The 16,366-nt window shown below is 51.1% G+C and overlaps 1 protein-coding gene across 6 annotated transcripts in view; it reads right to left on the reverse strand.

Annotated features, from left to right (window-relative positions):
• GTF2IRD1 (GTF2I repeat domain containing 1) overlaps positions 1 to 16,366 on the reverse strand; it is a 150,608-nt gene that overhangs the window by 50,733 nt on the left and 83,509 nt on the right. For all 6 annotated transcript variants that reach the window (XM_030796243.1, XM_030796244.1, XM_030796246.1 and 3 more), the window contains exons 12-17: positions 15,055 to 15,092; positions 14,467 to 14,547; positions 13,263 to 13,352; positions 8,328 to 8,375; positions 7,301 to 7,366; positions 5,547 to 5,730 (exon numbers count right to left, since the gene is read on the reverse strand). In XM_030796243.1, the coding sequence (XP_030652103.1) occupies positions 5,547 to 5,730; positions 7,301 to 7,366; positions 8,328 to 8,375; positions 13,263 to 13,352; positions 14,467 to 14,547; positions 15,055 to 15,092 (507 nt within the window). The remainder of the gene's footprint in view (positions 1 to 5,546; positions 5,731 to 7,300; positions 7,367 to 8,327; positions 8,376 to 13,262; positions 13,353 to 14,466; positions 14,548 to 15,054; positions 15,093 to 16,366) is intronic.

A 16,366-nucleotide genomic window follows, 5' to 3' on the forward strand; every position in this document is an offset into this window, starting at 1 on the left:
TCTAAGAATTTTTAAAAAATAAAATAAAATTCAAACTCATTAAGCTGGCCCAAAATCCATGTGATCTGGCCCCTGCTACCTATTAATTAATTAATTTATTTATTTTGAGACAGAGTTTTGCTCTTGTTGCCCAGGCTGGAGTGCAGGGGCGTGATCTCAGCTCACTGCAACCTCTGTCTCCTGGGTTCAAGCAATTCTCCTGCCTCAGTCTCCCGAGTAGCTGGAATTACAGGCCCCCCTTACCACGCCTGGCTAATTTTTGTATTTTTAGAAACGGGGTTTCACCATGTTGGGCAGGCTGGTCTCGAACTTCTGACCTCAGGTGATCCACCCTCCTCAACCCCCACAAAGTGCTGGGATTACAGGCGTGAGCCACCGCTCCTGGCCTATTTTTCTTTTTTATAGAGATAGGGTCTCACTATATTACCTAGGCTGGTCTCAAACTCCTGAGCTCAAGCAATCCTCCTGCCTCAGCCTCCCAAAGTGCTAGGATTACAGGCGTGGGCCACACGCCTGGTCCCCTGCTACCTCTTGGGCCTCAACCTCACCATCGTTCCCTCACTCACCCTGTACCAGCTACAAGGGCACCTTGCGAGCCTTCAAACACACAAGCACATTCTTGCCTCAGGGATTTTGCATGACTTTTTCTCTGTCCCAACAGTCTTTTTTTTTTTTTTGAGACAGAGTCTCCCTCTGTCACCCAGGCTGGAGTGCAATGGCGCAATCTCGGCTCACTGCAACCTCTACCTCCTGGGTTCAAGCGATTCTCCTGCCTCAGCCTCCTGAGTAGCTGGGATTACAGGCATGCGCCACCACGCCCTGCTATTTTTTGCATTTTTAGTAGAGACAGGGTTTCACTATGTTGGTCAGGCTGGTCTCGAACTTCTGACCTCGTGATCTGCCTGCCTCGGCCTCCCAAAGTGCTGGGATTACAGGCGTGAGCCACCGCACCTGGCCTGCTCCCACACTCTTTATGCACCTGGCTGGCCCTCTCCCTTCATTGGGTCACCGCTTCAATGTCACCTCCTTATCCAGGTTCCTCCTGTCTCTCTCTCCCCCTCACTCTGCATTATATCCTGTCACAGCAGTTATCTCTACCTGACATGATATTTTGATTTTGTCTGGGTGACATCGGCAGCTCCAGGGCAGGACTTGGTGGCATTTACTGCTGGGCGGCAAGCCTGGGACCTGGCAAGTGCCCAGGATGGTTTTTTAGTTTGTTTGTCTCTTTGTGTTTTTTAATATATATATATTATATATATATTTATATATATAATATATATTTATATATAAACATTTATATATAAATATTTATTAAATATATTATATATAAATATTTATTAAATATTATATATATAAATATTTATATATAAATATTTATTTATAATAAATAATATATATTTATTATAATAAATAAATATTTATATATTATATATTATATATATTAATATAATATATATTATATATATTTCTATATTATATATATATTTTTAATTTATTTATTTTGAGAAGGAGTCTCGCTCTGTCACCCAGGTTGGAGTGAAGTGATGCGATCTCAGCTCAGTGCAACCTCCACCTCCCAGGTTCAAGTGATTCTCGAGCCTCAGCCTCCTGAGGAGCTGAGACTACAGGTGTGCACCACCACGCCCAGCTAATTTTTGGTACTTTTAGTAGAGATGGTGTTTCACCATGTTGGCCAGGCTGGTTTCAAACTCTGGACCTCAAGTGATGTATCTGCCTCAGCCTCCCAAAGTGCTGGGATTACAGGTGTGAGCCACCATGCCCGGTTGTATTTTTAAAGGGACGAGGTCTTGCTCTGTCACCCAGGCTGGAGTGCAGTGATGCCATCATAGCTCACTGCAGCCTGGACCTTCTGTGCTTAAGCGATTCTTCCACCTTCCACCTCAGCCTCCCAATTATCTGGGACTACAGGCACATACCACTGCACCTGGCTAATTTTTTAATTTTAAAAATAAAATAGAGATGGGGTCGCTATGTTGACCGGATTGGTCTCGAACTCCTGGCCTCAAGCGACCCTCCTGTTTTGTCCTCTCAAAGTGCTGGGATTACAGGTGTGAGAATTTTAAAAATTTTTTTTGAGATGGGGTCTTGATACATTGCCCAGGCTGCTCTCAAACTCCTGGGTTCAAGCGATCCTCTTGTCTGGGCCTCCCAAGGTGTTGGAATTACAGGTGTGAGCCATCATGCCTGGACAGAATGTATTTTTTTTAAAATTTAAAAAAACTTGTTTTTGAGACAGGGTCTTACTCTGTCACCCAGGCTGGAGTGCAGTGGTGCAATCGTGGCTCACTGCAGCCTCGACCTCCTGGCTCCAGCAATCCTCCCACCTCAGCCTCCCAAGTAGCTGGGACTACAGGTGCACACCATCAAGCCTGGCTAATGTTTTTTTTTTTTTTTCCCTAGAGATGGGGTTTCACCACGTTGCTCAGGCTGGGAATTTGTTGAAGGAAGCCCTCCTTCAACCAGTACAGTACTATACATGTATATAGTAGAGCCAATTACTGTACTATAATTACACATATTCTCTTGTGAATCTTTATTTCCCTGTTTTCACACATCTGATGGGCTATATGTCTATCACGAGTTTATCCTTAAACCACCTGAAATGCGATCTTCCCTCTTTATTTTTTTATTTTTTTGAGACAAGAGTGTTACTCTGTCCCCCAGGTTGAAATGCAGGAGTGCGATCTCGGCTCACTGCAACCTCCGCCTCTCCGGTTCAAGCGATTCTCCTGTCTTTGCCTCTCGAGCAGCTGGGATTACAGGTGCATGCCACCATGCCTGGCTAATTTTTTTTTTTTTTTTTTTTGAGACGGAGTCTTGCTCTGTCGCCCAGGCTGGAGTGCAGTGGCGCGATCTCGGCTCACTGCAAGCTCCGCCTCCTGGGTTCACGCCATTCTCCTGCCTCAGCCTCTCCGAGTAGCTGGGACTACAGGCGCCCGCCACCACGCCCGGCTAATTTTTTTTTTTTGTATTTTTAGTAGAGACAGGGTTTCACCGTGGTCTTGATCTCCTGACCTCGTGATCCGCCCGCCTCGGCCTCCCAAAGTGCTGGGATTACAAGCGTGAGCCACTGTGCCCGGCCGCTAATTTTTTTTTTTTGAGACAGAGTTTTGCTCTTGTTGCCCAGGCTGGCGTGCAATGGCATGATCTCGGCTCACTGCAACTTCTGCCTCCTGGGTTCAAGCCAGTTCTGCCTGAGCCTCCCAAGTAGCTGGGAGTACAGGCACCCGCCACCACGCCCGGCTAATTTTGTATTTTTTAGTAGAGATGGGGTTTCTCCATGGTGGTCAGGCTGGTCTCAAACTCCCAACCTCAGGTGATCTGCCTGCCTCGGCCTTTCGAAGTGCTGGGATTACAGGCATGAGCCACCGTGCCCGGCCTTAATTTTTGTACTTTCAGTAGTCCTGATCTCAAGTGATCTGCCCACCTCAGTCTCTCAAAGTGCTGGGATTACAGGCATGAGCCACCATGCCGGCTCAATCTTCCTTTTAATATGCCCAGACACACTGGGCATGTGGCTGCATTTCATCTGGCCTGCTGAAGCCTTTGATTCTATTGCACAAAGCACGACTTTTGCTCTCCAGCCCTGTTGCGTAGCTTTTTGCTATCTGCAGCAGCCTCCCTCCTGGCATAGAGCAGGCCCTGCAGTAGAGCTCCCTGTCCCAGAGGATCTCCTCGCCACTGTGAGTCTCCCAGTTTGAGAACCATCTATTCCCCTGGAGGAACAAACCCTTAAGAGTCTCTTCTTTCTTGCTGCTTTCAACCAAACCAAGTCTAATTTTTTTTTTTTTTTTTTTTGAGACAGAGTCTCGCTCTGTCACCCAGGCTGGAGTGTAGTGGTGCGATCTTAGCTCAGTGTAACCTCCGCCTCCCAGGTTCAAGTGATTCTCGTGCCTCAGTCTCCTGATGACAGAGAGCTTACAGCTGGGATTACAGGCGTGAGCCACCACGCCTGGCTAATCTGTGTATTTTTAGTAGAGATGGGATCTCACCATGTTGGCCAGGCTGGTCTAGAACTCCTGACCTCAAGTGGCTGCCTACCTTGGCCTCCCAAAGTGCTGGGATTACAGGCATGAGCCATCGTGCCCAGCCGTAAACCAAGCCTAAACGTGTGCTATTACAGTAACGTAGAAGTAACAAACACAAAATGGAAATATGATCCTCCCATTCCCTGTTTTGTTTTTTTATCTTTTTGAGGAGGGGTCTTGCTCTGTTATCCAGGCTGGAGTGCAGAGGTGCAATCATAGCTCACTGGAGCCTCCAAACCCCGCCTGGGCTTAAGTGATCCTCCCACCTCAGCCTCCTAAGTAGCTGAGATTACAGGTGTGCACCACCATGCCCAGCTAATTTAAAATTTTTGTAGACAGGGTCTCGTTATGTTGCCCATGCTAGTCTTGAACTCCTGGCCTCAAGTGATCCTTCTGCTTCAGCCTCCTGAGTAGCTGAGACTACAGGCATGTGCTGCCACACCAGAGTTAAAAAATTTTTTTTTGCAGTGACAGAGTCTTGCTATGTTGCCCAGGCTGATCTTGAACTCCTGGGCTCAAGCAATCCTCCCACCTCAGCTTCCCAAAGTGCTGGGATTATAGGCATGAGCCACTGTTCCTGAAATCCCCCAACCACATTTTTACTCAATAACTGCCACCACCTTCTCCAAAGGGACTTTTTATCCTAGCTGGGCACACAGGGTGTATCCACGGGTGCTGCCCCGGGCCCTCGCTGGCAAAAACACAACATGCTCAAAGAAACAGAAAGAGCCTGGAGAAGCCGCTGCCGGACTTTCCCATCCTGGGACGATGGGGCACCGCCCCCAGCCCCTGGCCCAGGACACTAACACTCCAGCCTGGAGAACCCATGAGCTAATGGGACATTCCCATTCTGCATCTGGGCAAACTGAACACTGTTCTCCTGAGACTGTGAGAGGGGTCAGCTAGGTGGCTTTGGGTCTGGCAGGCCTGGGCAGCCTCGTGTCTGCCAACTGCAGCCAAACCCATCTAACACCTTGCTGTCAAAAAAAAAAAAAAAAAAAAGAGAGAGAGAGAGAAAGAAAAGAAAGGCCTGGTGCGGTGGCTAATACCTATAATCCCAGCATTTTGGGAGGCTGAGGTGGCTGGATCACTTGAGGTCAGTAGTTCAAGACCAGCTTGGCCAACATGGTGAAACTCTGTCTCCGCTAAAGATACAAAAATTAGCTGGGTGTGGTGGTGCGCACCTGTAGTCTCAGCTACTCAAGGGGCTGAGGCAGGAGAATCAGTTGAACTCGGGAGGCGGAGGTTGCAGTGAGCCAAGTTCGCACCACTGTACTCCAGCCTGGGACACAGAGTGAGACTCTGTCTCAAAAAAAAAAAAAAAAAAAAAAAAAAAAATCAAAAAATTAGCTGGGCATGGTGGCACATACCTGTGGTCCCAGCTATTTGGGTGGCTGAGGCACAAGAATCGCTTGATAGCAATTTGGTGCTGCTTCTGCCCCTGGGTGCTGAGCAGGCCTGGTGCTGTCTCCCACGGACCTGGTCGGGTCTTACCTCTTGATGACAAACTGGATGCTGTTGCTGGCCTCCAGAATCTTCCGGAGCTTGGCGATCCCGAAGCAGTTGGGCCTGCGGAGGGAGATGCCTTCAGGCAGTCCCACCACAAACAGCTCCTCCGGGTGCATCAGAAACTTGGAGTACGGCACCTTGACGGGCTCCGAGATGCCAATGGCCTTGGCTGCAGAGACATGGCTGCTGTAAGGCCACCCGGTGCCACGGGGCCAGGAGCCTCAACCCCTGTGTCCTGTGCCTGTGTGGGGGGCAAAGCTGCCAGAGCCCTTTTGAGGGCCTGCCAGCCTTCCTGGGAGGTGGAAAGAGTGGCCCCCCCAGCCTGCAGGAAAGGAACCTGGAGTTTAGAGGGGACGTGACTTGTCTGAGGTCACAGAGCCACTAAACAGCAGAGCCAGGGGATAAGAACTCAACCCACGGTTACCCCAAGGCCCAGGCTGGATCCATGCCCTCATGCCCAGGCAGCACAGAAGCCACCACTAATGGCTGCTGAGATTCGGCATTGCTTCCCCCTAAGTCCATTGGGCCTCACCCTTCCAGAAGGGCCCCCCAAGTGTCCCTCCTGCCACCATAAGCAACCCCACATGCAGCCCAACACCACGCCTTGGAATGAGACCGATCTCTGCCATTGAGTAGTGTGGGGCCTTGGACAAGTCACACCCCTTTACTAGGCCTTAGTTCTCCTCATCTGTAAAGTGGGTCTTAGGACATGGGGATTTTGTGAGATGGGATACAAGAACACGAGGGGCTGGGTGCAGTGGCTCACGCCTGTAATCCCTGCACTTTGGGAGGCTGAGGTGGGTGGACCAGCCTGGCCAAAATGGTGAAGCCCTGTCTCTATTAAAAATACAGGCTGGGTGTGGTGGCTCACACCTGTAATCCCAGCACTTTGGGAGGCCGAGGCGGGCAGATCATGAGGTCAGGAGATCGACACCATCCTGGTTAACATGGTGAAACCCCATCTCTACTAAAAATACAAAAAATTAGCCGGGCGCGGTGGCGGGCGCCTGTAGTCCCAGCTACTCGGGAGGCTGAGGCAGGAGAATGGCGTGAACCCGGGAGGCGGAGCTTGCAGTGAGCTGAGATCGCGCCACTGCACTCTGGCCTGGGCGAAAGAGTGAGACTCCGTCTCAAAACAAAACAAAACAAAACAAAAAAAAACAAACAATTAGCTGGGCATGGTGGCGGGCGCCTGTAATCCCAGCTACTCGGGAGGGTGAGGCAGGATAATTGCTTGAATCCGTGAGGCGCAGGTTGCAGTGAGCTGATATTGCGCCACCGCACTCTAGCCTTGGCGACAGAATGAGACTCCATCTCAAAAAAAAAAAGTGGGGGGGGGGGAAGAAAAACAAAAGAAGAACATGGGGAAGCACCTTGCCTCATGCCCGGCACACCACTGAGGTTATCTTATCTTCTTATTATGAGTCTTCTTTTGGACCCTGGGTGAGGGTGAGGGCAGAGGGCTGAGGGCTGGAGATATTACAGGGGAGGGAGTGGCCTCTCCAACCTGCGGCTGAGGCAGAGTGTGAGTGAGTGAGCCAGGGAGCCTGAGTGGCAGCCTCTCTAGTGTCCCCATCCTCATGATGGGTCCCAGCTCCTCCCTTCTCTCTCTCCCTTGTCCCTGCCCAGAGAGCAGCTGGGATGGGAACAGGCAAGGGGATGCGTCCAAAGCCCTTCTGCAAACAGGGCAACTGGAGGGGGCTGGGATGCCCCCAGACCCTGTTCCACTTCTTGCTCACCATATCGTGTGTTGAAGAGCAGCTCCACCTGCTTCCGCAGGGGCCGGATCACATCACCGTGGCTGTCTGGAAGGCAAAAGGCAGTCTGTTGAGGCTCTTTGGTGGCAGCCTCTTGGCTGATGCTCCTGTTCTGCTGGTACCAAGATTGGCCCTGTGGTGGGATCTTGGAATGGGGGAAGGCTGGGGCAGTAGCGGTGGGTAACTTATTTCCTCAGAAATGGCACACGCAGACAGGTCCACAATTCCTGGGCTCACATTCTTGTTTGTGAAATCAAATCTAGGGTGCCGCCAGCCTGAATGAAGATTTGGAAGGTTCTGTGGACTAGGAGTGACCATGGGTCTTTCTAGGTATGTGACTAACCATGTGACTGAGTACGTGACTGAGTATAGTATGTGACAGAACTAGTGGGTACAAGCTAAGCCTGCAAATTGAGCAGGCTGCCACCAGGTGGCAGTGGAACTGTGTTAAGACTTCATGGTACCTCCTGCCAGGCTGGGTTTGGGGAAGTTACAATTCTCTCCTCTGACACTCATTCCATTCCAGGATACTACAGAGATGAAACAGACCCACCCTCACCCTGGCCTCCCTCTCTCTCTGTCCTACTTCCATTCTCAGCAGGGAGGGAATTCTTACGTTCCTGAGAATGGGCGTGTCTGCTGGACACAAAGCCAATTTTGTGCTTTGAGGCCTCTATTCTACCTGTTCAGATAGAGGAGGCTCAGTTCCCACTCTTAAAACCTTTGTGGAAAGCAGCAGGGTGTGTAATAAAAACAAAGGTTTACAATTTTCCTTAGCAGTGGGAACTGCTCTCACCTTTGACCAGGAACCTCCTGGTTCTAGAAGACAAGTCCTTAAATCTCCTCCCATATCATGCAGCCCACAGGATTCCCACCCCCAAACCAGGGTGCTGGAGAGAGATGAGGTGGAGAGAAGGAAGAGACCCAGAGGCCAAGGGGAGGTGGACGGCAGGGGAGGAGAGATGGGGTGGGGGTGGGCGTAAAATGTCGGGGGTAGACAGGGCCTCACCCTCCACGGGCCTCTCCTCGGGCCGCGGGTCCTCACTCAGGCCTTTGTCTAAAAGAGAACAGAGGATGCCGGGAAGCCACATTCATCATCTCCTAAGCCATGCACTGCCGACGTCAGGCCAGATAGCTGGGGAATGGCAGGCCAGGGGGCCCCAACTCTGAAGCATGGCGTCCACTCCAATGGGATCAGGGACCCCGATTCCATACAGGTGCCTACCCTGGCCTTCACACGAAAGCAGGCTGAGATCATTTTGCGTGCATCTCCCAAGCTAGACACTGAGGACACGTGGGTACAAGACAAAGTCCTCGGCTGGGCACGGTGGCTCACGCCTGTAATCCCAGCACTTTGGGAGGCTGAGGTGGGTGGATCACTTGAGGCCAGGAGTTTGAGACCAGCTTGGCCAACATGGGGAAACAGTGTCTCTACTAAAAACACAAAAATACAAAAATTGGGTGGGCATGATGGCGCATGCCTGTAATCCCAGCTACTCGGGAGGCTGAGGCAGGAGAATCGCCTGAACCTGGGAGGCGGAGGTTGCAGCGAGGTCATGCCACTGCACTCCAGCCTGGGCAACAGAGTGAGACTCCGTCTCAAAAACAAACAAACAAACAAACAAAAAAACCTCCAGGTGAGAATACAAGGGACAATTTGTTTAAAACAGTCATCACATGAGTTAGCACACAGATAAAAACATACAAAGGGTAGATGCTAGGAATACTAGTGATTGCCTGAGGAGGATGTGATTGGAGCTTTTTCCTTCGTGTGTTACATAGTTTTTTGTTTTGTTTTAAGAGACAGGGTCTTGCTCTTCCCAGGCTGGAGTGCAGTGGTGCAATCACAGCTCACTACAGCCTCAACCTCTTAGGCTCAAGCTATCCTCCCTCCTCAGCTACCTGAATAGCTGGGACTACAGGTAGGTACCACCACATCCAGCTAATTGTTTTATTTTTTTGTAGAGATGGGGTCTTGCTCTGCTGCCCAGGCTGGTTGTAAACTCCTGGGATCAAGCAATCCACCCGCCTCATTCTCCTCAGTAGCTGGAACTAGAGGCATGCACCACCACGGCTGGCTGCTTTTAAAAATTTTTTTGTAGAGACAGGGTTTCGCCATGTTGCCCAAGCTGGTCTCGAACTCCTGGGCTCAAGCGATCCTCCCACCTTGGCCTCCCAAAGTGCTAGGATTACCGACATGAGCCACTGTACCTGCTCAATGTGTTACACAGTTCTGTATCATTTAACTGTTTCATATCATACATGAGTAAACAGACAAAGCACACATATGCAAAATCCTCTAATTTGTGGTGGTCCTGGACATCTCAGAATTTTCTTTTTTTGTTGTTGTTTTGTACTTTTTGAGAGAGAGTCTCACTCTGTCACCCAGGTGGGAGTGCAGTGGTGCAGTCTCAGCTCACTGCAACCTCCACCTCCAGGGTTCAAGCCATTCTCCTTCCTCAGCCTCCTGAGTAGCTGGGATTACAGGTATGTACTACCATCAGAATTTTCTTTTTCTTTTTTTTTTATTTTTCTAGACAGAGTTTTGCTCTTGTCATCCAGGCTGGAGTGCAATAGTGTGATCTTGGCTCACTGCAACCTCTGCCTCCTGGGTTCAAGTGATTCTCCTGCCTCAGCCTCCCAAATAGCTGGGATAACAGGTGCGCACCACCATGCCCAGCTAATTTTGTATTTTTAGTGGAGATGGAGTTTCGCCATGTTGGCCAGGCTGGTCTTGAACTCCTGATCTCAGGTGATCCACCCGCCTTGGCCTCCCAAAGTGCTGAGATTATAAGCGTGAGCCACTACGCCCAGCCAGAATTTTCTTAATTCATCAGGTTTGACTGGGGTGCCTGGGAAGAAGCCCTGCATAGGAAACACGTTTTCCAGCCCAAGGCTGTGTGACCTTGGGGAGGTGGATGAGCCTTGCTGAGCCTGTGTTCTGCTCTGTGAAACAAACAGCAATGATGCTGTGCTCATCCAAGGCCCCCAGCCCTGCAGTGCCACCCAGCCTCTGGCTGTGAGTGCTGCATGGAGGCTTCTATGGTGTTTTCTAAGGCCACTGCAAACCCAGCTGGGCACCGTGCCAGTTCCTTAGCCGCCACGCCATGCTGTCATCTCAGCCTGAGCTTGGTGTCAACCAAACTCTCTGGATAGCTACACCACAAACTGTTGTCAAGTCTGGTCATGCCCAGTTTGTGCTGGACAAATCATATTTTTTTCTTCATTACCAAAGTATTAGAAGTGCATCATAACTGATTTAGAAAATAAAAAAGGCAAATCATTTTGCCTAACACTGCTACTGTTTGGCTATACCCTTGTTCTTCCCCAGTGATTACGTTTGCAACACAGTTGTAAGCAAAGCACAATCAATTTTTCTTCTTTTGCTTAGTGTTATATCCTAAGCATCCATCCTTGTTGCCTTTTTTTGTTTATTTGTTTGTTTTTGAGATAGAGTTTCACTCTGTTGCCCAGGCTGGAGTGCAGTGGCATGATCTCGGCTGTAAACTTCGCCTCCCAAGGTTCAAGAGGTTTTCCTGCCTCAGTGTCCCAAGTAGCTGGGACTGCAGGTGCCTGCCACCACACCCAGCTAATTTTTTTGGTCTTTTTAACAGAGATGGGGTTTCACCAGGTTGGCCAGGCTGATCTTGAACTCCTAGCCTCAGGTGATCTGCCCACCTCGGCCTCCCAAAGTGCTGGGATTATGCAGTCTTCAGTCTTCATGCCTGGCCTATTTTTGTTTTTTTTTTGAGATGGTGTCTTACTGTGGCACCCAGACTGGAGTGCAGTGGCACCATCATAGCCCACTGCAGGCTCCAACTCCTGGGCTCAATGGATCCTCCTGCCTCAGCCTCCTGAGTAGATGGGACTACACATAGGTCCTACCGTGCCTGTCTGATTTTTATCTATCTATCTATCTATCTATCTATCTATCTATCTATCTATCTATCATCTATCTATCTATCTAGTTATTTTGAGGCAGTTTTGCTCTGTCGTCCAGGCTGGAGTGCAGTGGCAAAATCTTGGCTCACTGCAATCTCTGCCTCCTGGGTTCAAGTGATTCTCCTGCCTCAGCCTCCTGAGTAGCTGGGACTACAGGCACCTGCCACCACACCCAGCTAATTTTTGTATTTTTAGTAGAGAAGGGGTTTCACCATGCTGGCCTGGCTGGTTTTGAACTCCTGACCTCAAGTGATCTGCCCACCTCAGCCTCCCAAACTGGTGAATTACAGGTGTGAGCGAACGTGCCTGACCTATTTATTTATTTTAAGATAGGGTCTTGCTCAGTGGCACCATCACGGCTCACCACAGCCTCAACCTCCTGGGCTCAATCAATCCTCCCACCTCAGCCTCCCAAGTGGCTGGGACTACAGGCATGCACCACCAGGCCCAACTAATTTTTGTATTTTTTGTAGAGATAGGGTTTCACCATGTTGCCCAGGCTGGTCTCAAGCTCCTGGGCTGAGGCAATCCTCCTGTCTTGGCCTCCCAAAGTGTTGAGATTATAGGTGTGAGACACTGTGTCAGTCAATTAAAAAAAAAAATCTTGTAGAGATGGAGTCTTGCTATGTTGCCCAGGCTGGTCTTGAACTCCTGGCCTCAAGCAGTCCCCTCACCTTGGCCTCCCAAAGTGCTGGAATTACAGGTGTGAGCCACCTTGCCCTGCCTATTTTACTTGTTTGCTTACTGTTTATCTCTCCACACGAGGATGTGTACCCCAGCAGGTGGGGACACCTGTATGGTCCACTGCTTTTTCCCTAGCCCCTTACGCAGGACCTAGTACACAGCAGGTGCTCAATAAATATTTGTTGAGGCAGGGCGTGGTGGCTCATGCCTGTAATCCCAGCTCTTTGGGAGGCTGAGGCAGGAAAATCATTTGAGATCAGGAGTTCGAGACCTGCCTGACCATCATGGTGAAACCCCGTCTCTACTAAAAATACAAAAAAAATTAGCCAGGCGTGGTGGCGGGTGCCTCTAATCCCAGCTACTCAGGAGGTTGAGGCAGGGGAAGTGCTTGAACCCGGGAGGCGGAGATTGCAGTGAGCTGAGATCGCGTCACTGCACTCCAGCCTGGGCGACAGAGTGAGGCTCCATCTCAAAAAATTTAAGAGATGGGTCTCTCTATGTTGTCCAGGCTGATCTTGAACTCCCGGCCTCAAGTAATCCCCTTGCCTTGGCCTCCCAAAGTGCTGGGGTTACAGGCATGAGCCACCTTACCCTGCCTATTTTACTTATTTGCTTACTATCCATCTATCTCTTCACAGGAGGATGTGCACCCCAGGAGGTAGGGACTTCTGCTTGGTTTACTGCTTTGTTTCCAGCCCCTTACACAGGACCTGGTACACAACAGATGCTCAATAAATAGTCGTTGGATAAACGGACAAATTAATCCCAACAGGTGGCTCCTGGGAAGGATGCTGGGCCTTGTTATAAATGGAGCCTATGACCGGGCACGGTGGCTCATGCCTGCAATCCCAGCACTTTGGGAGGCCGAGGCAGGTGGATCACCCAAGGTCGGGAGTTCAAGACTAGCCTGACCAACATGGTGAAAGCCTGCCTGTACTAAAAATACAAAATTAGCCGGGCGTGGTGGCGGGTGCCTGTAATCCCAGCTACTCAGGGGGCTGAGGCAGGAGAATCTCTTGAACCCGAGAGGCAGAGGTTGCGGTGAGCCGAGATTGCACCACTGCACTCCAGCCTGGGCAACAAGAGTGAAATTCCGTCTCGAAATAAATAAATAAATAAATAAATAAATAAATAAATAAATAGAGCCTACTTGAGGTTTCCAAAAGGAACCCAGCCTTGGATTAGGGTCAGGCATATATTTCCTCTACTAGAGATGGCTGACACCAAGAAAAGCCTGGGGACTGCCTGGCCCACCCCTTTCCGTTTGCACCCTGGAGAGCTGAGTCCCAAGCACCACCAGCCCAGGTCCATTTCTTACCTGTCAGCATCTCCATCCCATAACCAGAATCCTCCGATGGCAGGTGCCCAGGCATCGAGTCTGTCATTTCCTCAGAGGTTGGCGAGGGGTCTGAAGACAAAACTCCAAATGACATGGGTGTCTTCTGCCTGTCATACTCCTGTCACAGTCCCTCAGGGACCACCCAGCCCAGTCTCCCCACAGACAACAGTCCTTTTCTTTCTATCTCTTTTTTTTTTGTTGTTCAAGATGGAGTCTCACTCTGTCGCCCAGGCTGGAGTGCAGTGGCGCCATCTTGGCTCACTGTAACCTCCGCCTCCCGGGTTCAAGCGATTCTCCTGCCTTAGCCTCCTGAGTAGCTGGGACTACAGGCGTGAGCCACCACGCCTGGCTTGTTTTTGTATTTTTAGTAGAGATGGGGTTTCACCATGCTGGCCAGGCTGGTCTCTAACTCCTGACCTCAGGTGATCCACCCGCCTCGGCCTCCTAAAGTGCTGGGATTACAGGCGTGAGCCACTGCACCCAGCCATTTCTTTTTTTTGAGATAGGTTCTCGTTCTGTTGCCCAGGCTGGAGTGCAGTGGTGGGATCACAGCTCACTGCAGCCTCCAACTCTTGGGCTCAAGTGATCCTCCTGCCTCAGCCTCCTGAGAAGCTACACCGACAGGCACACACCACCACATCTGGTTAATGTTTTGTATTTTTCGTAGAGATGGGGGTCTTGTTATGTTGCCCAGGCTGGTCTTGAACTCCTAGCCTCAAGCCATCCTCCCGTGTCAGCCACCCAAAATGCCGGGATTACAAGCATGAGCCACTGTGCCCGGCACCCTCTTCGCTTCTAACAGTCACCCCATACTGAGGCTCCAGCGCCCAAATCTACCCTCTCCTCTGAAGATGTGGAAAATGAGCCTTGGCAGGGGGTAGGGTCCAACTCAGAGCCTCACACTCATGCCTTTTTCTTCTCTCCAGCCTCACAAATCCCAGGCAAGCCAAGCCAGGGAGGTGAAGTTTGAGGGGACCTTCTGGAACGTCAGAGCTGAGAACACTGATTCGCAATGCAGGGGGCAGATGTGGCCAGAAAAAGCATTCACAATACACTGATGGCTCTCAGAATCCATGGAGAGAAACAGTGGCCTGGAGGACTCTTCTTCACCAGGGCAGACCCTTGGGAGGCTAATGGTACGGCCCTGATTTCTGCAAGGGTTGGTCAGATGCCCATCCCTTACCTGGGATGGTGACCTGAATGATGTCCAGATCCTCTGGCTCAATTTTGATCGGCCTCAGCCCGCCCAACTCCCCGGAGGTTCCTGCAAGGTGGAAAGGAAGGATCCTGTCAAGTCTGGCACAAGCCTGACTGGGCAGAGTGAGTCTTTCCAGAACATTCTGGTGTCTGTAACTTGTTATTGAGGCCCTACCTAGGACAAGTCATGTCAGCCCCCTGGCTCCTGCCCAGACTGGAACTGGAGGTCAGGGGAGCCCTCAGGCCAGGCTTAGGGGCTCCAATTTACAGATCTGGTGACTGAGGCCCCCCAGAGGGGAGGCTGCTGGGCCAAGAACCTGGAGCCTGGGTCTGGGCATTGACAGGAGGCAGTGGTGATGCCAGCACCCAGCTCTCCATGTCCCCGACCCCAGTAAGCTCCCAGCATGCCTTGCACCTCCGCGCTGCGAGGCCAGGGGTATGCAGGTGGGCAGAGGAGGCTCATTAGCACTCCAGGCTCATGGGCTGAGTTGATCTCCTCCCCAAGGCTGCCGGGTAGGGCTGGTGGTTGCCCTCCCGGCCCACGACACACATAGTGGGCCCTGTTCCTTCTCACCTGGCCCGCAGTCTTCAGACATGCTGCCCTTGTCTGAGCTGTGAAGGGAAGCAGGAAATGACACCTGTCAGCCAAGTCCAGGGCCACCCTGCCCCAGCCTTGCCCCTCCGGGCGGTCGGGGCCCACCACAGTCGCCACTGCAGAAGGCATCCCTGTCCCCATCAGGCCCTGGCCCTCCAGGATGGTGCTCCCCACCTCCACCAGGGAGACAGTTTCCCCGTGCCCTGTCTCAAGGGACCACAATCTCCAGGGGTGGCCGAGCCAGGTGCCTGCTCACTCTCCTGGGGTGAACCATCTGGGGATCCCCCTTCCTCACCATCTGGGAGATCTGGGGCTCCTGGGCTTGGCATACTGGGGGTTTTGATCACGGCTTGTGGGGGACTGAGACCTGCAGGGCCTGGAAAGTGTTAAGAATCTGGGGAGGGGGCTGGAGAATGAAGGAGGCAGGAACCCTGGGACAGATGATTTGGTTAATTCCCTCCCTCCAAGAGAACTGCAGGGAGAAGCCTGATATGATGCGGGGATTCTGGGATAAACGGCCCACCCCTGCCCCTAAGAGGTCAGAATGTGCTTGGGGGGTGTTGGTGGATGGTAGCCAAGCTGAGTGCTGGGGGCAGGGTCTGGTGGGCACTCAGGACAGGCATCAGACCTGGGGTTGGTATGTATGTACGCATGTAGGTGTGTATGTGTATGTATGTATGCATCCAAGTTTTTTTTTTTTTTTTTGAGACGGAGTCTTGTTCTGTTACCCAGGCTGGAGTGCAGTGGCACAATCTTGGTTCACTGCAACCTCCGCTTCTGGGGTTCAAGCAATTCTCCTGCCTCAACCTCCCAAGTGGCTGGGACTATAGGCATGCGCCACCATGCCTGGCTAATTTTTTTTTTTTTTTTTTAGAAGAGACGGGGTTTCACCATGTTGGCCAGGTTGGTTTCAAACTCCTGATCTCAGGTGATCTGCCTGGCTCAGCCTCTCAAAGTGCTGGGATTACGGACGTGAGCCATCACGCCCAGCTACATGTTTGTATTTTTGAAACAAGGTCTTTACTCTGTTGCCCAGGCTGGAGTGCAGTGGTGCGATCACAGCTCACTGCAGCCTTGACCAACCAGGCTCAAGCTATCCTCCCACCTCAGCCTCCCAAGTAGCTGGGACCACAGGTACCAGCCACTACGCCCAGCTAACTTTTTACTTTTTGTAGAGACAAGGGTCTCACTCTGTTGCCCAGGCACTACTCACTATGTTGAGTAGTCTCAAACTCCAGGGGTCAAGAGATCCACCCACCTTGGCCTCCCAAAGTGCTGGGATTACAGGAGT

This window comes from Nomascus leucogenys, chromosome 17, assembly GCF_006542625.1.
Source record: "Nomascus leucogenys isolate Asia chromosome 17, Asia_NLE_v1, whole genome shotgun sequence".
NCBI lineage: Eukaryota > Metazoa > Chordata > Mammalia > Primates > Hylobatidae > Nomascus > Nomascus leucogenys.